Source organism: Neolamprologus brichardi, chromosome 3, assembly GCF_056152115.1.
Source record: "Neolamprologus brichardi isolate AB-2024 chromosome 3, ASM5615211v1, whole genome shotgun sequence".
NCBI classification, from domain to species: Eukaryota; Metazoa; Chordata; class Actinopteri; order Cichliformes; family Cichlidae; genus Neolamprologus; species Neolamprologus brichardi.
In genome coordinates, this window is record NC_142106.1 from 19,499,484 (window position 1) to 19,522,230 (window position 22,747).

The window sequence follows — 22,747 nt, forward strand, 5'->3', positions numbered from 1 at the left end:
TGAAAACCGTTCCCGGAAATGACGAGTATCTATTGTGGCTAGCTTCACTCCGGTTCCGCGTGTTGATGCTGAAGAGAGGACGAGAGAGAAAACAAGCTTTCCATAACGTAAAGAACCAAAGCCAGGCAAAACCGGAGGAAAATGGACATGAAGAAGAGGGTCTCCTTAGAGCTGAGGCACCGGTCGCCATCGGAGGTGAGTCTCTCGGGTTGTGTGCTTCTTTATTGGAATTGATCTGCTGTAGACCGGCAGGAGGAGGGGTGGCGAGCACATGGCAGCGTGTCTGCAGCTTGAGGGCGAAAAAGTGATAAAAAAGCATATCTAAAAAAAGCTAAAGTTTAGATCTAAGCTAACACAAAGTCTGCGAAATTCTTGAATTAGCTGCTTCCCTTCAACTAAGAAGCTGTTATCGCCGCTCGCAAACAGCGCAGTCACGCAGTTGTTTACCACGTTGTTTTCATTTTATGCCCACGCATTTTTCGTTTTATTCATGTTACTGATGCTCTTGAAAGTTATTAAAATTTAAATGAAAATCCCCACGCATGAAAATTAACTTAAAACCGCCTGCTTATCGGGAAATAAAAATATAATCGACGTCTTTCGGGCCTGGCTAATTCTAGAATTTCATTTATTTCGAAGTCGATAGATGGTATTTTAATTCTAATAAACCCCATTGCGTATTAACATTTTATTTACTTGTTAACTTTTTGTTAAAAATATTTTTCTGCAACTCACCGAGTCACTTTTTAAAAATAACTGTTTACGCGAGCGCGTTTCCAGAGATTAGTCGGATCCAGCGAGCGTAAACGCGCTAAGGGCGCGTAGCCATTGGCGTGCTAGCGCTACTTTTATAAAGTGGCTGAATCGTTGTGGCCCGAATTTACGACACTCGTTTACTCATATCATTTCTCATAGAACCACCATAATGAGAGACATTTTCCGCCGCAATACCTTATCATTTTGGGGCGATAAGTGAGGGCTCCGCGGAGCGGAGAGGCTGGTAATAACACGCAGCTAGCAACAGAGCTAACTAGCAGCGTCACGTGTTGCTATGAGTTTACAAACAGAGCCTCGGTCGGGCCCCGTTCCAACATGAAACCGCACAGGCGTACTCTGTAGGATCCTAGTGTGTTTTTCTTTTGGAAACAACTGAAAATGACAAGATTTACAACAAATAAACTGATATACACCTAAAGTGTTTTGGTGGTTTTTGAAAATACCATATTGTATGTAATGCTGTTGTATTTCAAACATTTCAAAAGGTTTAAATACTGAGGGCAATGTATGTACAGGTAATCTCTGAGCTCAATGCTCAGGTATTAGGCAGTGTCTCTCTCTCTTTCTTATTTTTTTTCTCTCCTTTTGGCTGTCCCCAATCTCCCTACTGTGGCCATTTCAGAAGTTTTTGAACCAATAAAAAAATCATGTAAAGCTACTCTTGGATTTGGTGTAATGTTTAATTGGGCTAATGTGGTTGGAGTGATAGATAGGTTCAAGAGTGAAAGGGAAAGTTTACTAGATTGTCGTGAGAACTGCTGCAATGTATGGTTTAAAGATGGTGGCACGGTCAAAAAGACAGTAGGCAGAGCTGAAGATGTTAAGGTTTCTGTTTTGATTGAGCAGGGTAGGAGAAAATTAGAAATGAGAACACAAGAGGGACAGTTCGGTTTGCGCGGTTTGGGAGACAAAGTTGGAAAGCCAGTTGGAGGCTGAGATGGTTTGGTCATGTGCAGAGGAGCAATGGTGGATATACTGGACAAAGGGTGATAAACATGGAGCTGGCAGGCAGGAGGAAAGGAGGAAGACCACAGAGGAGGATGCAAAGTATAGGGTAATCAGTTATCAAGTTGTTCCAGATTTCCAGCTGTAGCAAAATTCAGGTATGAGGTGGACACTTTAAGGTTTTGCTGTGGTGCCCACTAAAGGCAGCGCTCAGAGAAAGGAAAAAAAATGTTGAAGTTTTGTCCACATTATTCAAATGAGTGAAAATTATTAACTGATTATGCTTTTTGTACATTTTAAATCTGGCTGAAAGTAAATGTCACTACTACGCCAGGAATACTAGCACATTAACTAATTAAGCCATTGCATGTTTTTAATACAGACCACTATTTAATAGTAAAAAGCTGCCGTGTGTTATTGCCCCCTGGTGGTGACTAAAAATACTGCATCTTATAGTCTCTGAAGCTTCATCCATCTTTTATGGTGTCTGTGGGTATGCAGTGTTTTTCGAACTCTGTTTTAGGCACATATAGACTGAAAAACGGATTGAATGAATCATCAGTTTGAGGTGAAGGGGCGTCTTTTTTTATTTATTTATTTTGCTTGTTTTCCACATGACCCCCAAGTACTGCAAGCCAGTAAATGGGTAACTTGTGTCAGCTTAACATTCTGCAAAAGTCCTCCTGTTTATATGATGATTATGATGATATGATATGATTATGATGATTGGGTTTTATTACAAGAGAGGTGCTGTGATCATACAATGAAACACCGACATGTTTCAACGAAAACGCCGTGGAAACTCCCGTGTTCTCGCGCTGCTTCTGTGGGTAACCACGCTTTCTATTTGAAGTCACCTCACCCGTTAGGCAGTACTCAGTACAAGGAAAATGAATTAGTCACATTGACCTCGCTATTGAATCAAACCATCAAGTGAGTCATTTGAGGTTACAGATTTGTTTCATGTCACCAGCCGACAACGAGATTACAGCGGCAGCTCGACTGATTTTGCAGATTCTTCATCCACATGTAAACGCAGAAGTGGAGTTTCTGAAGAACTTCAACTTGGAAGAGTTTCGGTGATCTAAAAAGTTGTTTACATGTGAACGAAGGATCAAAACACACAGGGGAAAGAAACAAAACATAAACTAGGGCTGGGCAATATGGCCTAAAATCCATATCAAGATATAATTTAAAGCAGCGGTCCCCAACCCCCGGGCCTCGGACCGGTGCCGGTCCGTGAGTCGTTTGGTACCGGGCCGCAAGAGTTGAGGCTCGGTGTGAAATGTATGGTTTTCAGCGTTATTTTGTTATCGTTAACTCTGTTTTCCTGGGTCTTTTCACGTGTGTTATGAATAAATCTTCTTTTTTTCGGTACCGGTACTAGTTTTATTTTGTTGTATTTATCCGCGACACCTTAAAGGCCGGTCTGTGAAAATATTGTCGGGCATAAACCGGTCCGTGGCGCAAAAAAGGTTGGGGACCGCTGATTTAAAGCATGTGCGGTAACAATATATATTGTGATACGTTCTTTTCTTCTGTATAATGTATTTTACACACTATAAGGCACGCTTAAAATCCTTTAATTTTCTCAAAAATCAACAGTGTTGATTGTGTATGAATTCTGGTTGTGCTCACTGACCTCGAACCGATTTTATGTGGTACATGGCACTCAGAAATCTGTCAAAAATGTTTCAGTACCACTTTGGTAAGCTACGAAGCAGCACCGCGTGATGGATTGTTGGAGCATTACGGCTGCTGTAGTCAGGAGCCTCGCGGAGTAATCTGGGTCCTAAACTCCATCTGGTTCAGGTCCCAAAATCAAACAAACACTGCAGCATCACTGAGAGTTAAAAACTGTCTAAAGTCTTTCATCTTTAATCAAATCATCAGCATTGCTGCTTTATCGGGTGTAACAATTAAGTTTAACATCCAGGCATCCATGAAAACAGAATTTATTCAATTTAACGGAGTTAGAAGTTAGCAGGAAGTTAGTTCGCTAGTTTCCACCTAAACATGACATACCATGTTCTGACTGAGAGATTTCTAAACAAATGAAAAAGTACAGCTCTGTTATCACTTCCAACATAAATGAAGACAGAAAACTAAACAGTAGTGACATTTGTAGGGTTACTGAAGTTGGGCTAGCTGGTATATAATGATGTGCTACGTGATGACTAGCAAAACAGCCACGTTAGTATAACATTAGCACAGTGAAGCTGAAGGATGAACGCTAACTTTTTTTTCCACTCGATAAAAGTTAACATGAGGGTTTCTGGTAGTTAGGGACAAATGCAATTGCATGGCAGAATGCTATAAACAGACCAAACTTCAGTCAGGAGAACAACTGAGATTATTCATCCACAATACGAGGTTAGTCATTCATATACTGCAACAACAACATGGGAATAGAGCAGCTGTGATGGAATACAGCATTAATGAATCAATGTTACGGAAGTGGAGGAAGCACAGTTTTTGCCCATATTCCAAAAGTCCTTCGTCTCTTTGCTTTTACTGTCGCCCGCCATAATTTGCAGATGATGTTGTTTGCAGCCACTGCCATGCTTTCGACCAAAACAGGCGCAGCTTGATGACACCATCAACATGGCGGTAGAGCAGAATAGTCAAAATCTCTAACGCTGGCCAAATTTATATCGTTTCTACCGTATACCGTTTCTACCGCCCACCCCTAACATAAACCCTATGAATACCTGCGTATGTGTGGAAGCACAACTGCAGATTATTATAATGAAGTTTTTATTTTTGCATAAACAACAAAGTAAGCAGAGAGGAAAAGCTCTACTAGATCAAACATACAAGTGCACACAGTGTATTTAAAAAAAAAAAGTTGATGTTTTATTATTATTTTTTATTACAACATGCTGTTATTGTATCAACCATCACGCAAAAATTGAAAATGATATGTTGAAAACTGGAGGCTAAACATGAAACATTCAGGGTTAAACGTGGCGAAGAGTCACAGAGTCAAACTGTAACCAGTTTAATGTGTCACTCTTCTCACATGCTGCTTAAAATAGAAATACTGTTTACAGTTATCCACTCTTTCACCCGGTTGGCAACTTTGAGCCATGCTGGATTAACGCCTTCCCTTCTCTCCCCTCAGGTCCAGGAGCTGGTCCTGGATAACTGTCGCTCGAGCGAAGGAAAGATCGAGGGAATCACAGAAGAGTTCTCGAATCTGGAACTGCTCAGCCTCATCAACGTTGGCCTGACCAGCGTCGCAGACATCCCAAAGCTGGCCAAACTCAAAAAGGTGAGAGGGCCTGCAGAGCGTCAGGAAACCAGATGTTCATGTAGATGTTTGAAGAAGGTGCAGATGTTCAGCTTTGCTGAGCTTTCAGTTCCTTTTCCAGCACGTTTTCTCTTTGTAGTTTCTGAAAGGTGATTCAAATTTGATTGTTTGGTTTGTTATTGGTGAATTTCTCAGTTACGTAGCCTGTGGACAGCTGCCTCTGGTCTACTTTGCTTGCTTTTTGGTGCAGCAGAGGGTTGAGAAGCTTTGTGTTTGGCTTCAACTGTCACACAGTTTGGCTTTTCGTCTCTTTCTTTTTGTCCTGTCAGCGCTCTAAAAGTAAGAGACACTAATGATGTAATAATATAAAGCTGCGATATCACCAGGTTTTTAAAAAATATATATATTTCTGTTTGATTTTTTTGATTCACAGCTTTTCTTTGTGTCTCTGCAGTTGGAGCTCAGTGACAACAGGATATCGGGTGGTCTGGAGGTCCTCGCAGAGCGGCTGGTGAACCTAACGCACCTTAACCTCAGCGGGAACAAGTTCAAAGACATCAGCACCCTGGAGCCGCTGGTGGGTGGAGTCTACATGGTTATTTAAAAAAGAAGTGACAGATCACTGCTGTGTGCCTTTGTATGTGAATAGATTGTGACCATCAGTAAATCATATAACAGCATGAAATACAAACACATTTATATATGTATATATAAACAGTTTCTATAGTAACAGCCAACATGGACGACAATCAGCAGCTCTGTTATCCTTATACTGACATGTAGGTATACAATATATGTGCTGGTCTCAGGTGTCCATGATGCAGTTTCAGCTTGTAGTGACATAATAGTGCACAAGAGCTGTGGGTCGTCAGTATTATGTCCAAAGCAAACGTGCACACAGTGTGCTGCAGCCAAACGAGGGCAGCACTTTGTACTTCTTCATTAGTTCTTTGAAAATGTTTTCAGAAAACTGATCGGATGTCCGTCTTTGTCCCTCCAGAAAAAGCTGCCCCAGCTGAAGAGTCTCGACCTGTTTAACTGCGAGGTGACAAACCTGGCCGACTACAGGGAGTCCATCTTCAAGCTGCTCCCCCAGCTCACCTACCTGGACGGCTACGACATCGACGACTGCGAGGCCTCCGACTCCGAGGGCGAGGGAGACGGCGTCGACGATGAGGACGAAGAAGGTGAAGGTTTGATTTCTAGAAAGCTGAGAGAAAATTAAAGCGACAGTAATATTAAGATAGTTCTTTTTATTTTGCAGAGGGCGAGTCAGAGGACTTTGAGGAAGAGGAAGAGGAGGATGAAGAAGACGTAGTGGCTGAGGAGGACGACGAAGACGACGACAGCGGTGATGATGAGGTGAGTTTGGAGTTAAATCAGTAACATTTACATAGAAATGCTGAAGAACGATGAAAGATGTGACGTCTCTTCTGTTTATCTGTGACGTGTTTGCTCGTCTGTCCTCCACATGCTGTCTAAAACCACTTTCATCACAGTCAAATGCCCTCTGTCCTGTGAATTTGGTGCATTAAGACTACAATAAGATGGAGTCAGTCTGCAATTTAATGAGGTTAAGTTGGCATTTACATGTTAAGGTTCATAATGAATCTCTGAAAAGTCCAACCAGAACCTCAGAAATGTAACCAGAATGCAACCAGTTAAGTGCCATACTGCACAGAGACGTGTTGCATTCAGGGACTAAAGAGTTGCTCAGTGTTTGCTGCATGTTGGGAATCTGTCTGCATATATAAATAATTAATTGTAAACTCCTCGACAAAGTGACTGACTGCAGGCACACTGGGATTGGTTGGAGGCAGGTTGGCTCCCACCAGGAGACCTGTGCAGTTGTGTAAACACCATATGGGTAATTTATAATACAACTGCTCTGTTTGTTTATAGGTACACACATGTGCTTTCATGTAGTCCTCCAAAACCTGACAGGTGTCTGTAGGTTAAACACAGATTGCTTAGAAAGGAACAGGGAAGCTGCGCTTGATGAGTCAGGAGACGGTCTCCTTAATTCTTGTTCACGAAAATTAAAAATCGTCATGTTTGATAACAAGAAAGGAAACTGGCTACACTTAAACAATACGGCGAGAAAACACGTACACAAAGTCTGACGAAAAGCTGTACGCCAAGCACAGTTTGCTATAACAACCCCACACACTATAGGTGGTTCCAGTAAAAGCAACGAAAGGCAGGATTTGTTTGGTTCTTAGCAAAGTGAAACCATTCAGGCGTCACTAGTAAAACATCATCATGCTTTTTCTCATGTTCATGAGTAGAGGCTGCTCAGTGTTATGGCTGAGTCGGTCAAAAATACACAGCTTTTGCAGTACAGTTTAAATGTTCACAGTTTACGTTCAGTAAACAGTAAAACTTTGATTGTTAGCTTGTGGTACATTAGTCTGCTCTGACTTTCCGAGCGGGGTAATCCGAGTTGAGGGAGCGTTCCCCAACACATTTCCAACTGGGAACTCGGACTTTCCGACTGATTCAGAAGAGGCATTGTGAGTTTGCATCAGCAGTCTTTGTCCCTGCAGGATGGAGAGGTGAACGGAGATGTGGACAGCGAGGAAGAAGACGACGATGAAGATGAGGAGGAGGATGGTGAGTAAACCTGTATTTTTCCTCACTATTACTTCTTTGTTTTGAGGAATACTCAACACTCATTTATATCTGATGGTGTCCGTTGAGTTGGTTCAGTCACGTGTAGCCAAGTAGTAATTAATCAGGCAACTAAAAGACTCCCATTGTTCTTCCTGCAGATGAGGACTTGTCTCCAGCCAAAGGAGAAAAGAGGAAGAGGGACCCCGAGGACGAGGATGATGATGACGATGATGAATGAGGGCCTGCAGAGACCCCTCCCTGACCCCCGCAAACCCTGCTGACCTCTTATCCACCCTCAGTCTAAATGTCTCATCCCTGCTGCCAATTCTTCCCCCTCTGCCTCCTCCCACTTTCACTCTGGGCCACGTCCCATTTCTGAAACTGGTCTCCTCGCTTGTCGCCTGCCTCTAGCAGAGCAAATTGACATCCGTTATTGTCTAAAACGCCTCATTAATTATTTGTTTTGCTTTGTTTTGTTTTTTTAAATACTTTCATTTCCACAAGTTGAGCCAAATTTTTTTCACATTGTCATCAACAACTTACAGCCTCCATTTAGTCCTCTGTTTTTGCCGCAGTGTTATTCTTTTGGTTTAATGGCAGCGCGTTTATTTTTTGTGAACTCAGGAAAGAAGAAAACACTTTAACAGAAAAGTATCTGTTTTCTCGTCCCACCATCAACTGTATAAAAGAGTTTGTTTAGCTATTAAAATAAGAAGCTGCAGAGAGATTCTCACGTTTTTAGAAGCTGGAACCAGAGGATGTTTTGCCGCCTTCTGCAAACCTGCAAATCTTCCATCAGAATATACAGCTCGACAGTTTTTTGTTTATTTGTTTGTTTGTTTTTTCACAGTTTACATTTAAAATGGGGGGGAAAAACAACCTAAACTTGTGCTAACAGGAAAGAAACCATCTGAACTCTAAATTCCAACTCTTGTTTGTGGGCAGTAAATGCATCACCAGTCTGGAAAAGCTCAAAAAAACAAAACGTCGCAGACTTTACGTCAGTTTTCCTCTTCCTCCTGAGAATAAATGTCTCTCGTTAACTTTTTTTTCCATTGCATGTGGGCGTGGTTTATTTTATTTTTTTACAAGACAATAAAAACATGAGGAGTTAATAAATGAATTAATGAAATTTGAACCCAACCCCATTTCCTTATTTTTCCCCTGATGTCATCGGTCTGTGATGTAGCTCGTCGCTCTGATGACATCATTGTGTTAAAGCCAATCTTAAAAAAAAAACAAAAAAAAAGCTACCCCCCCCCCCCCCTCCCCCCTCCTCTTCCCTCTTCCTGTTGCCAAGGCCAAACCTGCTCAGGGCAAATCGTGTTGTCTTTTTTTGCCAACAGAGCTTTTTAAAAGAAATATTTTTTCAGAGGAATTTGTTTTTGTTTCATTTTTGTATGGTTGTCTGGGGAAACGCTCTGCCTCTTTCCTCCCCCCTCTCCCTCTTTCTGCCTCCTTTAGTTTCTGTCTCCTCAGTAGAGAGCTCCAGATGTTCCTTCAAGCTTACACTGACTAGTCGAGGTTGTTTTCTTTTTGTTTTTGTTTTTTTGTGTTTTACTTTCTGTAAGTTAAATGAAAGCAAACAAAAAATACATACAAAAAGGACTTTGTAAATAAAATCTTAACATTTTGCTCCTGGCTCTCTTGTGTCCTCGTCTCCCCTCGTCTCGTTTGGTCTTTTAAAGCCAGCGCTGCTCACAGTCAGTAGCGGTTTTTGACATGGGTGACATGGGCAGTTGCCCAGGGCGGCATCACGGGCATCGGCAAAAATAGTTGCTCGTACTCATGCTGCCCCGACATCATGAGAGCGCATATTGGGAATGGTACAGGCACCGCTAGATTTTCTATCGCCCACTTGCTGGAAGGGCGCCCTCCGTATGCGAGGTGCACCTGCTGCTTGCGGCACAGGGAGGAGAGGGCGGGGCAGCGGGTTATTCACTGGCTGGTTGGAGCAGCATCTAATAACCAACCCGCGCTAATATAACAGCACTAATATATACAGATCACTCAATTATACATATCAAGGATTAACAGAGGCTAGGTGCTTTTTGGGAATCTCAGTCTCACTAAACATGCTCCTGTGACTAGCCAGCACGTCATGGAGTGGGTGGGAGGTGTTATCCATGATTGTCCTTATCTTGGACAACACCTGCCTCTCTGACACCACCCTAACGGAGTCCAGCTCCATCCCCACAACATTACTGGCCTTGTGGATCAGTTTAGTTTGTTGGCATCTGTGACCCTCAACCTGCTGCCCCTGCATGCAACAGTATAGAGGATAGCACTGACCACAACAGGGATACAACAAGATAACATTAATTAGTACGGATAGTGAAAACTTCTGTTTACGTTTGTTAGCCACTTGGCTATGATATTAAACAGTGGACACTGATGTAGCTTACTGAATTTTTTGGCCGGTGTTTAGCACAATTGCAGTTGTGCTGCCATATAGTATTACACAGTGGACCAAATGGTTCTGTGACAAGAACCCCACAGGCTGAAATGCAAAACCATAACAGAGCCGCCCCATGTTCTACTATAGATCAGATTCATGACTCCATCAGATCTGTTTTCACTGATTTTTTCAGTCCAGTTCTGATTTTTGTCCCTCAGCCTTTTCTCATCTTTGAGGTTCTGTGTGAGGTCTGTGCTGGATTTTAAAATATTTATTTCCGCAAGCTGATGTGACCTCACAGATCAATCAACTTTAAATATGAAACACAATTAAGTCAGAAAACTGCAGTTCCTCTAATGGCCACTGGAGTGAGTCACTCATCACAAACTTTAAAGCAGAAACGAGCACATTTACAGCCTGGTGCGAAACACATTTTTGGTCTTCATAACTAAATTTCCGGCACACGGGAGCTGTGTGTGTGCTGATCTGGAACATAATATTACATAATGTAATTACCTGACTAATGATATGGCTCTATGTGTGTTGCAGACCACCCAAAACGGATAGTGCTTCAGTTTTGTTGAGGGAAACACTCATATTTTATTGGTCTTACGTTCATTTTAATGCGTATTCAATGAAACACCAGGACTCAGGCTTCAAAGAGTCCAGAAACCCTGGGTGACTACATCAAACATTTTCATGCAGTCCAGTTCCAAACTTCATTCAACATTTTTTGCACACCCACGCTGTGTTTTTCATGAGTTTTGCGATTTATGCATTTTAACTCTTTTGGCCTACCAAAACAGCAAGGTCATGTATCTTACCCTTGAAGTTAGTTTGCAAACTGCTAACAAGAAGATCTGCTGTGTCCTTCTGCCCTTCCATTGTTTCCAACCTGTTTGCACCAGTAAAAGTCACTAGAGCAGGTGGTGTGTGTCTGCTGCCTGACATCACTGCGCCTTGCATGTGGTCATAATTACACTTAGCTCCATAAGTATTTGGACAGCTTTAATTCAAGAGGTTTAAGAAATTTGCATTTTTGCATGCCATCATCCCAGACGCAGGGTTTCTTATATTCGATGGTGACCATTGTGTTTCAGGTAGTTTGTGAAGTATGAAGGAAAATAGTCTCTGCTCCCAAATAAACCATTTTCAGGAATTTTAGGAAAACAAGAGTTGTGGCTTCAACTACAAAGTCCAGTCTGTGGAGGATAACTCCGCTGTCTGTGGGTCACGCTGTCTCTGTAAGCCCCTCCTACACAGCAGGGTCTGAATCAGAAGGTCGCTCTCATGTTCTTTCTGGTGTTTTTGATATCCTGCTCCAGCTGAGCAATTTTCATCTGCAGAACGTGAAAACACAAAATATAAAAAAGTATCTGACAAGAACTTCTGATAACGTACTGTTTGTGAACTCACGTCTTTCTGATGGAGCTCGTCCTTCAGGCCTTTGATCTCATCCTGCTGCTTGTAAAATGCCTGGAGTAGCTGAAACACAGAAAAAAGTAGGACTGAGTTTGTGTGCAAGAGAAGGAGACACTCTTCTGAAGTGTTTTATCATTTATCCAACCTCACTCTCGGTCATTGGTGGCGGTCTCTCGGCAGGCTCGCAGCAGTGCGGGGTGCAGCAGTATGTCCACAGTGGGACCTGGGTCTCGTCTGGCTGCCACCCCGACAGATCGCTCAGATCTTTGGGATATTTGGCATCCTGATAGGACAGCTGCTCCTCCAGAAAAACCTCAACAGAGAACAGCAACAAAAGTATCAGAGAACTACTCTCCAAAAAAGGCTCAGGTCTCAGGTCAGTTTCGAAGGATGTGACGGTTACTGTGGCAAAACATATTTCCTAGTTTGTCTAAAGGAAACAGAAGTTTCTAAAAAGAGTACGGTGGCATGAAAAAGCGTTTCCCCTCTTTCCCAGTTTCCTGTTTTTTGTAGGTTTGTCACATTTAAATGTTTCAGATCATCAAACAAATTTAAATATTACACAAGTAAACACAAAATGCCGTTTCTATATGAAGGTGTTTATTATTAAAGGGAAAAAATCCAAACCTACATGGCCCTGTGTGAAAAGGTGATTGCCCCCTAAACCTAATAACTGGTTGGGCCATACTTAGCAGCAACAACACCAATCAAGTATTTACAATAACTGGTGATCTTTACAGATATTTTTACAGCCTTTTACTGTTACACATTTAAGTGTGAAAAAACATACTAAAAAACAGGAAACAAGATAGGGACCAAGCACTTTTTCACACAACTGTATACCAATTTAAAATCAAGAAAAGGCACCCCAGATTGGTATATTTTACCCTGCAATGTCAGGTAAAATAACCAGATCACACTTTACCTCCTCTATAAAGTCTTGGCCTATCTCTGTCACTGCAGCCGGGCTGCTCTGAAACCTGAGGGAGCTAAGCTGCCTCACCAGCCCCTTCTCAGCTTGGGTTTCTGGGTAAGGGTTGGGTACTCGAGTGTCTGGCTTCAGGGACATCAGCACTGGGCCTGGTGAGGAAATGTAAGAGATCAGTGATAAACTGAATGATCTATAGAGAGTAATTATCTTTAGTGTACCTGATGGCCCAGCTAGGTTACAGACCTCTGTTGACCCCCAACAGCCACTCCTGAGCGGTCATGGCTGCCTGGTTTCCAGCTGTCATCGGGTACAGATCCTCTTGAAAAATTCCTGACTGGAAGGAACAAGAAAAAAACTGGACCAATACTTCTTGTACTCTAATTATACTCAAGATAAGTACATCACCCCAACCTCTTTGCGTGGTACGATCATGGACAGCGGTTCGACCAGGTCTTTGATGGCAATCAGGCGATAAAACCGGAAAATCTCACAGGCAGTCACATTTAGGCCACGCTTTGGCATCACCCCTGGAGTGAGCCAGACGTCAAAACACATTTTAGTCCTGTGTCATAAAGTATTGTGGATATTCTAAAAGTGGCACTAAACTCTTTGCCTTTTTCTATCATTACAACATGAAAGTCTAGACTTTAAAGAACGACAACATCAATATTTAAAGGTTGGTGAGATGGTGGTGGAGCAAGGCATGGGTTTTTAAGGCAGAAGACTGGTCCTGCATAGAATGCCTTAACAGTCTTGCAACCAGTCATAAGACAGTTTCAGAATTGTAGGATGACCAACAGGCATGAAAAGACGACGTTTGACCAACATTTGTTGAGTTGTTGGGGCAGAAGCTTGGTTCTTGGTGTCTTCCACCTGTTAACATGACCGCAGGATGTAGCATTGAAACAGTGAAGGAAATTATCCATCAAAGTCGACATTTAAGTCAAGTTTGTTAGATCAGCATCAAAGTGCCTGTGAATGAACTTAGACAAGCTTTCTTAAAATTGTGTCGGTACCTTGAAATGAGTATAGGTATAGATGATGAGTTGGATACAAAGTTTTAGGTTTGTTAAAAACTGCAACCAAATCACTGTTACATCCACTTCAAGAGGATCACAATCTAAAGTCAAAATCACATTTGTGTGCTCTATAATTTTTTTCATATCCAATCAAAGAACCAATATCCTTGAATATCTGATAGTTATAATAACAACATGGAACCAATTTAATGTTTGTGAGAGAGTACAAGAGACAAGCATGTTTGATCTGCTTTGATGATTTACCCAAGTTTGACTCAAACAGCATTTTGGGTAAAAATCCAAAGGGTCATGTCACCATGTGATTAGATGTCTGGTCAGAAGAAGTCATGGAAACTCAAAACTCTCCTATTTACCTACATTTTGATACCAGGCTCACCTGATTCCCAATTGTCATAGTATGAAGCCAGAATTTGCGTGACTTCATGATAAGTTGGAAAAGGAGGAATATCTATCGATTTGCTGATTTTCTTCCACTTATCTGAGTTTGGGTCGCTATGGGAGTAGACTTAGAAGGGTCTTTGGCCCCGTCTTGTTCTGGTTCTACCTGATGAGCAGGTCTTACTCCAGGGTCTCCGCCCAGTTGGGCATGCCCAGAGTTCAACATGGAGGAGCAGCTGTTCTACTCTTTATGTTTGAGCTCCTCACCTTAGCTCTTAGGGAGAGCCGACCTACTCTTTTATTTTATGACATTTTATGACTTTCCTCTTTTGGTCATTACCCAGATTTCATGACTGTAGGTGAGAGCTGGAACAAAGCTTGACTGGCAGCTGTATAAATGATGTCATTTACTAGCTAACACACTTATCGGTGTGTGTTGGTCTCACCAAGTCCTTTTTGTGGGAGCAGGGACCTGTACTCAGTCAGGTAGCTGATGTAAGGTTTTTCAGCACTTAGCTCATAGTACCGGATGTTTCCATCACCCTACAAGCATAAATACAACATATACAGTGGTGCTAAACCTCCTTGATGATGGTTGTTCAAATTTAACGGCACATTTTGCCATAAGCAGTTTATGTTTTTTGACCTTTCCAGCCAGATACAACATGTGTGTGTCTGGGTCATAAAACGGGAAGAGTACTCCAGCAGACCCATCCAGATCTTCTTCATATAAGGGTTCAGATAAGTCATCCTGCATGAAAACACATATGGGAATGAATGTAGAGCAAATTGTAAAGGGAAAAAAAAATCAAGTTAAAATATGCAAAAGTTGCTCAATTGAGATATACAGTTATATAATTAATTTTCTCTTAATTCTCTTAAATCATTTCACAAGAAAGCAGTTTTTATTATCAGCTGTTTAATTTTATATATTTATTATATATTTATTTGTTTTTGTCTATGTGCCTCATTTTCAGCAATCTCTTTTTTAATCATGTCTTATGACCCAAGTATTCTTACTCCTAGAAAATACTGGTAATTGGATTCAGGTTTAAGAACAAGCACAGCTTAGATTAAGTTTCAGATTACAGTTGAAGGGAAAAAAAATCTTACAGGGTCCCACAGGACGATCTGCCGGTGGTTCCAAGACGAGCTGCCAGTGGACAGAAGCAACTTCAACCCCCCGATGTATAAAACCTTGTTGGCCTTGTGTGAGTTACTGCTTGATACCTGCAGAAGTATCAGTTACCTTCCTGGCAATTTTCTGTCAGGACACTCATTCAAATACAATAATCATACCTGTAAAATCTTTCCTGTCCGAGGGTCCAGGACTCGAACGTGCCTGTCTTTGGATGTGACTGCCAGCCTGCTGCCATCACTGTTGAAGCTGACTGAAAGCAGCAGTGCCTCAGATGGGTAGCGGTGGTGGATGGGCATCAGCACCACCCGAATTGGATACCTGATAACTGCACCAGCCTGGGATACATCCCAGAGAAGGACCTGGAGCAGTAAGTGAGACAAATTCATGTCTGTTTTGCAGCCTAAATGCACTGGAATTACTGATTGTAGAGTGTAGCTCTTTAACATTTGGTTCTCTTGTGTTGATACTTTCTTTACTGGTTCAATCCTGTAAGGTGTCTATTATAGAAAACGTTTTATGCCAACCATTGGCTTTTTCTCTAAGATTTCTGTGCATTATGTTCATAAGATATATTGAAGGAAGTTGAATACAACACAAAAGCAAAGACTGTTTCTTTTAACAAAAATACGGTACTCATTTAGGTCAGAATGTTATATGATTGGCACTGACCTTGTAGTCATAGGCAGCACTTAGCAGAAGGTTCTCAGCAGTTGGATGCCACTCAATTAGCCCCACTCTTCTGGAGTGACCAATCAGGGTTTTCCTGGCCTTGGTGAGGTTCTGTTGGACTCCACAGATTGGGATATCCCAGATCTTCACCTGAATACATGCACAGGACCAAAGTGTATGTGCTGTAGACTAAATGTTATATAATTCCCAATAATTTAACCCCATCCTTATCCTAAACCTAATTCCAAAGTTAATCCTAGTTAGTCGTTAACTAACAGTGCAGTCCTCTGAGCATGAGGCGATGCAGTAATCATCGAATGGATTCCACTTGACGTCCAGGACTCTGCCGCTGTGGCCACAAACCCTTGGATGCTGAGGATCTACTCTGCCTGTCTGAGAGAGAGAACATGAAACTATTTTAAAACTTTAGGTTTCCCCATTTTTATCCTTTATCTATTTTAATTCAGAAGAAATTAAATTAAAAAGGTCTATGTACATGATGGATGGGCAGGACTAAAAAGGACCCGCCTCCCGCGCACTCAGTCACCACAGCGATGAAGCAGGGATTGGCTGAGCAGTAGTGGTTGTCATGGACACTACGCGTGATTGGCACCCCGTCGTAGCTGTGCTCCTTGGTGGCAGACTTTCCAAAAATGTGACGAAACTTTGAGCAGCGAAAGGATGATCGCCATGACATCTGGTGGACAAGAGTACAGTAGCATCAAGCTTAGAGGAGTTTAAGTTTTGGTGCAGATTTATATCAAGAAATCCGAAAATGGGGGGGAAATCTAATGGGGTATGTTAGATTAATGTTAATCATTGAAGGATTAGTCCTTGACTAGATTAAAGTTAGGGGAAGTTAGGATAATGTTTAAGGTTAGGATAAATACAGGCTAATTTTGGGTCAAGCGAAGACTTAAGATGAACGTAAGCGAAGGCTTAGTTGGTTTAGATATAGGCTAAGTTGTGGTTCAAGTTAGGTTTAATTTAATGTTGGTATTAATCTTGGCTTTAACCAAAGCTTTGATTTAAGATTAGGATAAAGATTTATCCTAATAAATTAAGGTTAAAATCAGATTGAAAGGAAGGAATTGTTTAGATACAACAAACTTAGAGTGAGGTTAGTTTTAGGCCATGTGAAGATCAGAGTAAGTGTAAATTATGATTATAGTAATGCAAAAAATACCAATTTACATTAAGGTCAGCTTTATCCTAGACCTAGGAAAGATCAGGTTTAGGTAGGATTAAACTTTTGAAAGGCAAGATCGAGGTGATGATGCATATTTTCAACTGTAGCTCCCAGTTTTCCTGCATGTTAAAGTAATACTGCTATAATACTGAAATAAATCTTTCAGAATGGCTCTTTGTCAAGTTATAAGAGCTTTCCAGTCATTTAGTAGTACTTTTTATTCATTAATTACTTGTTGTATGAATGAGCTAAAGCTATAAAACTTCAGAAAATATAGTTAAAAGTCCAAAATGAATGCCTTAGGAAAGACTGGGCTTAGGTTAGATTAATGATATCATAGGTAGTTTGGGATAGGGTCAGGGGTCAAGGTTAGAACAGAGACAGGTTAAGGAGGATAGTTTAATGATAGGTTTAGTTGATCATTTTGGAGGATTATACCTAGGTTTGATTGAGATTAGGGAAGATTGGTATAAAGTCAGTTTAAGACCAGGATAAAGATTAGTTGTGTTTAGTTTTAATAAGGCTGAGTTTAATAGAAGATCAACAGGAGGCTCTCTCTGCAACCAATGTGGTCCAACCCTTCAGTTTTTCTCTAAATGTTTTTGAGGTCCGCAGGGCTTTAAATCTGTTGGATCTAAATAAATTTGCAGGACCAGATCAACTTGATCCTTATTTTCTTAAGTTGGCTGCAGATTTTATAGCAGAACCGATAACTTACATTTTTAATCTTAGCCTCTCGAATAGTGAGATCCCTGTAATATGGAAATCTGCCTCCCTTTGCTGAAAGGAGGTGATCCTTCAGATGTTGATAACTACAGGCCCATATCTAATTTGTGTGTTCTAGCAAAAGTTCTAGAAAAGTTCATTAGTGAACAACTGAAAGACTTTTTGGACAGAAATTCAGTTCTTTCCCAACATCAGTCAGGATTCAGAAAACAACACAGCACAATAACTGCTGCTATTAAAGTGGTTAATGACATCATTGATTCAATGGACTGCAAAAAATACTGTGCTGCTCTTTTTCTTGACTTGTCAAAGGCTTTTGATACAGATGACCATGCTATTTTATTAAATAGACTAAACAATATTGGTCTATCTGTAAATGCTCTAAGTTGGTTTTCAAATTACTTGTCAGCAAGAAAACAGTGTGTCCATGCTGCTGGGTCTTCTTCTTCTTTTCTCCAAGTATCCAAAGGGGTTCCACAGGGCTCCATATTAGGGCCATTGCTATTTTCTCTTTACATAAACAACCTTTGTGATAATTTGTCAAATGCAGCATTCCATCTTTATGCAGATGATACAATTATTTATTGTTCATCCCCTTCAGTAGCACAAACCCTGCAATTTCTGCAGTCTGCCTTTGATCATGTTCAGTCCCATTTAACTCAACTTAAGGTGTTAAATCCAGAGAAATCCAAGTTCATGTTATTCTCAAATGGCAAAGAGTTGTTAGCTACGTCTCGTAAGGTTAAAACAATTCAAGAAACTGAAATTGAAATGGTCACATCTTACAAGTAGGGATCATTATAGATCAGAATTTTTCATTTAAAACTCACATTCAAAGGCTTGTGTCGAAGTTAAACTAAAACTAGGTTACTTTTTTAGAAATCAATCCTGTTTCTCCCTCCAAGTGAGAAAACACTTGATTCATGCAACTTTTTTACCTTTATTGGATTATGGTGACCTGCTTTTTATGAATGCACCTGCCCACTACCTAAAGAGGTTGGATATTGTGTACCATTGTGCTTTACGTTTTATTACTGGCTATGGAAATCGTGTACATCATTGTTCTTTGTATGCTGCTGCTAAATGTCCATCATTCCATATTCGCTGACTCTCCCATTGGTTGATTTTATCTATAAATCTCTCCTTGGGCTGGTTCCATCTTATTTATGTGTTTATATGTGTAAAAACCACAACCAATACAGCCTTTGTTCGCACAATATCATACAACTGATTGTCCCAAAACTCAGAACAGAATTGGGGAAAAATGCTTTTAAATATGCTGCCCCTGCTTCCTGGAATAATCTGCAGAAGGAACTGAAATGATCAGAATTAGTTACCTTGGAAGAGTTTAAGTCTGTCTTAAAGAAACGAGAGAATAACTCTTTTACTCAGTGTGATTGTTTTTAATGTCACTCTTAATTTGATCTGTTATTATGTATTTTACACATGTTGGTATGGGATATTGTATTTGTTTTAAATGTTATATACTTATGTGGTATGTGTATTTTGACTTTTGTTGCCATGATGCCAGGTCTCTCTTGGAAATGAGATTTTTAATCTCAATGAGATGTTTTACCTGGATAAACAAAGGACTAATAAATAAGAAGATAAGCTAATTGAGTGTAAGATAATAACCTCACAATATGTAGCCTTTCAGGTAAAAAACATTTAGCAGCCTATTGTTCATTTTCCGACAGTTGTAATGTCTTCTGAAGCAACGGAGAAATGACTGCATGTGTTTGTTTTGGAAAGAGCTTCAGAACCTCAGCAGCTGCATTATTGGCTCTAATCAATAATGCAATTTGCTGTTATTAATGGCTTTCATAATCTTATCAATAATAAATCAGTTTCTTCAATAAATGATCCTAATCATTTACTCACACAGACACACACACACACACACAGAGTGATATATCCATCCTCCAAGACAGCTTATTTGTCTCTATTAAATATTTATTGGCTACACACACACTTCCTGTTGTTACAAACTCCCCTAACATGACCTTTGACCTTTACTGTGGCTGAGACAGATCACCTTACTGTCGAGTGAGGAGAAGGAAAGAAATAGTAAAGGAAAGAGGAGAAGATAATCAAAGGGGAATTTTTTTTAATAAAATTTACAATAAGTGAAATCAAAGCACAGTTTAAGTGTTTGTTTTTTTTAATTTCAATTCGACTAAGTGTACCTGTAATATGAACATTATCAGTGGCAGAATGCGATTTAAATACTTTAAATCTATTTGTACTTATTTGAACTCTACTTTTTTTACGTGCCATACTTGTTGGTGCCAGATAGGCTGATCTGGGATTTTACCACACAACCATCTTCAGTGTTTACAGAGAATGGTCTGGCAAAGAGAAAATATCCACTGGATGGCTGTTCGCTGAGTGAAAATACCTTGTTGATGTCAAAGGTCAGTTGAGGTTAGACTGTTTTGAGCTGATAGGAAGGCAGCAGTAACTAAAACAACCTCTTGCTACAACCAAGGTATGCAGAAGAGCATCTCTGAATGCACAACACTTTGAACCATGAGGCAGATGGGCTAAAGCGATAGAAGACCACACCAGGTGTCACTCCTGTCAGCTAAAAACAGGAATCTGATTGTCATACGATCATTGATTTTCATACATATATTACAAAAGAATATATAACAATGATGAAATCACAGTGGTTTCTTAGTTAGAACTTGTATAAAATTGTAAAATTATGAGAGATACAAGATAACAATTTCCAGTTATTTTCTTTGTAAAAAGAAACAAAATCTGAGGTTGTGTAGTTTTTATTGGTTTGAGCGAACCAACACTTCAGAAGAATGATGACTCTTTGGTATGCCCAACTCTCAGGCTGGAAACCACTCAACTGGCACCTCATGTTGGAGCAAGGCTAAATACAACAGCTACTGAAAATGAAAAGCCCAAAACAAAGCAAAACAAAAGTCCCAAAGCAACAGTCCTACAGGGGACTGGGACCCTGGATCCTGGAGGAAAGTCAAGATTTTATGTCTTTAAATAATTCCAATAAAAGGTTTGCATAAATGGTATGCAAAAATGTGGCTTAATTTAAATTAAGAGTAAATTAAATCTAGTAAGAGTAAGGTAAATCTAAAATTGGTTTATTCTTATCATAGGAGAGAGAGAGCTTGGGTTTAATCAAGGCCATGAAGGCTGGGATGAGGTTCAATTAATCCTAAAATGAAGACAGGTCAAAATTAGGTTCAGCTTAATATTAGGAAAGATTATGTTTAGGATTGATTAAGCGTATGGATTGTTCAGATAAGGTTAGGTAAAGTTTAGGTTCATCCTGAGGTTAGGAAAGATTAGATTCAGGTTCAGTTAAGGTTTTCGAAAATGTTCATTTAAGGTTAGACTAAAAATAAGATTAAGGTAAAACAAATAACACTTAATCTCTCACCTGCTCCTTCGAATGATCTTTTAAGAAAGGCATAAAATCCTCCCTGAAAAATATCATTTGAATGAATGAATATGGTCTTACCTTGAATTCAGTTACTTAGGAATCACTGGGATCTCTTTCTGCTAAAAACATATACTGTTATTATTAATAACACTGCTACCAGTTTTGTGACTTCCACTTCTACTGCAATACCTTTTATTAGAGGTACTATAACTGTGATACAAATACGGCTTTTTAAACCTGCTCCCTCCGTGTCTACAGCTGAGCTGATCTGCATCCACCTCTCTGTGTGTTTCCGTGTGTGGGTTCACTCCTGATCCATGACGTCTAGCCTCTGCTCCTGTATTAGCCGAGCTGTTTATGCACGGCTGCACACACACAAACACACCTCTACAATCCGATACGACCAGCACAGTTGCACGCACTCACATTGTAATCAGCTCCAAGAGCTAAGACAATAACATATTTCAAATCTACTGGAGAGTTGGGACAGTGTAAAAAATATATTTTACCTTAGAACTTGGTGAGCCTAACAAATACCAATCGAATTTCTTATGACTATAGTTATGATTAAGACACTCCTGTTCTATTTTTGTAGTCATTTGCATTATGTTAAATGCTGGGGTAGATCACCCCTACATCCAACATCCATCCATCCATAGTCTCCTTCCACTTATCCAAGTGCAGGTCTTGGGTACAGCTGTCTCAGTAGACATCAAGACCCTGTCCCTGGTGACGACCTCTAACTCTTCTGGAGGGACTACAAAGCCAGCTGAAAAATATAACCTCTGCAGTAGAACATGTCCCAAATACCTCCTCTAGGAGGCATCCAGGAGGGATCATGGTCATTTTGATGTGGAGGAGTAGTGGCTCTACTCCAAGCCCCTTCTCAGCGACCTTCTTCTCCTGTCTCCAAGGCTGAGTGTAAACATCTCCTGTTTCACCACATCCCATAGGTGCTCTATTGGATGAAGAAGACATTAAATATGGAGGTAATTTGAGTACAGGGAACTCATTTTCATGTTCATGAAATCAGTTTGAGATTATTTGAGCTTTGTGATGTGTGTGGTAGCAACCATCAGAAGATGGATAGACTTCATAAAGACATGGACATGGTCAGCAACAATAACTTCAAATATCCTTTCAGCTAAAAAAGCAGATGAAATCAGCCATTAATTTTAGCAATGGTGTATTTTTCTAGCTTGGTGCTCAAAAGGTATTGTATTTAGTTATTTTATTAATGCTGGATTAACAAACAGTCACTCATTGTGCTAAAAACACATAGCAACTTAATATAAAGCATGAATTTCCCAAAATTTAATAACCATCTGGCTTTCCCACACCTTTATCCATCAGTTTAACATCAGGTTCTCTTTCTGCAACAGGCTGACTCAAATCAACATCTGTCTCTTCAGTTACCACATTTGCTTCTCCTACACCTGGTTTCATCTATCACTTCAATAGTTCATATCATATTAATATGAACTATTATACTGATAAAAGTTTTTTTTTGTACAGCAGCCACAGACCAATTTTATTAATTCTGAAAAAGAGAATAATCTCCTAAAGAGTCTCCACAGGGAGGCAGCAATAGGTTATAGACTACAGAGTTCCATCTGTTTTTCAGCTTCATAAAAACTCTGTGAAATCTCTGAAATGTAATTTAGAACTACATAAGTAATTATATCTAATAGAACTACTTATTTACATTAGGTGACTTCATTTTAACTATGACAAAAACTAGTTGTAACAACAACATAAGATTATTTTAGCATAAAAATAAAAACAAACAAACAAAAACATTGTTTCAAGTTAATGAACGCTAGCTACAAAACAAGATATTGATGAGGGCA

The 22,747-nt window shown here is 40.2% G+C and overlaps 2 protein-coding genes across 2 annotated transcripts; one reads left to right on the plus strand and one right to left on the minus strand.

Moving 5' to 3' along the window:
- On the plus strand, window positions 1–9,223 carry LOC102798302 (acidic leucine-rich nuclear phosphoprotein 32 family member D-like). Its single transcript, XM_006806062.3, has 7 exons — window positions 1–195; window positions 4,847–4,996; window positions 5,430–5,552; window positions 5,976–6,162; window positions 6,240–6,337; window positions 7,522–7,588; window positions 7,747–9,223. The coding sequence occupies exons 1-7, from the start codon at window positions 142–144 to the stop codon at window positions 7,824–7,826; spliced, it is 759 nt and encodes a 252-aa protein (XP_006806125.2). The 5' UTR covers window positions 1–141; the 3' UTR covers window positions 7,827–9,223.
- Window positions 9,224–10,562: 1,339 nt separating this feature from the next.
- On the minus strand, window positions 10,563–20,984 carry coro2ab (coronin 2Ab). The gene is made up of 14 exons (XM_006806063.3): window positions 20,895–20,984; window positions 16,064–16,264; window positions 15,844–15,960; window positions 15,568–15,717; window positions 15,057–15,257; window positions 14,871–14,987; window positions 14,404–14,508; window positions 14,204–14,300; window positions 12,751–12,866; window positions 12,583–12,673; window positions 12,334–12,488; window positions 11,554–11,721; window positions 11,403–11,471; window positions 10,563–11,326 (listed from the first exon to the last, which is right to left on the minus strand). Exons 1-14 carry the CDS (start codon window positions 20,949–20,951, stop codon window positions 11,261–11,263), a joined length of 1,710 nt encoding a protein of 569 aa, XP_006806126.2. The 5' UTR covers window positions 20,952–20,984; the 3' UTR covers window positions 10,563–11,260.
- Between the last annotated feature and the right edge of the window lie 1,763 nt (window positions 20,985–22,747).

Excerpts from the sequence above, each read along its gene's own strand:
- LOC102798302 (XM_006806062.3), top strand. The coding sequence starts at position 142 with ATGGACATGAAGAAGAGGGTCTCCTTAGAGCTGAGGCACCGGTCGCCA. Across the intron at positions 196-4,846 it reads GGCACCGGTCGCCATCGGAG|GTCCAGGAGCTGGTCCTGGA; the intron begins GTGAGTCTCTCG and ends CTCTCCCCTCAG. Across the intron at positions 7,589-7,746 it reads TGAAGATGAGGAGGAGGATG|ATGAGGACTTGTCTCCAGCC; the intron begins GTGAGTAAACCT and ends TTCTTCCTGCAG.
- coro2ab (XM_006806063.3), bottom strand. The coding sequence starts at position 20,951 with ATGATATTTTTCAGGGAGGATTTTATGCCTTTCTTAAAAGATCATTCG. Across the intron at positions 16,265-20,894 it reads AAGATCATTCGAAGGAGCAG|ATGTCATGGCGATCATCCTT; the intron begins GTGAGAGATTAA and ends CTTGTCCACCAG. Across the intron at positions 11,327-11,402 it reads ACGAGCTCCATCAGAAAGAC|ATGAAAATTGCTCAGCTGGA; the intron begins GTGAGTTCACAA and ends CACGTTCTGCAG.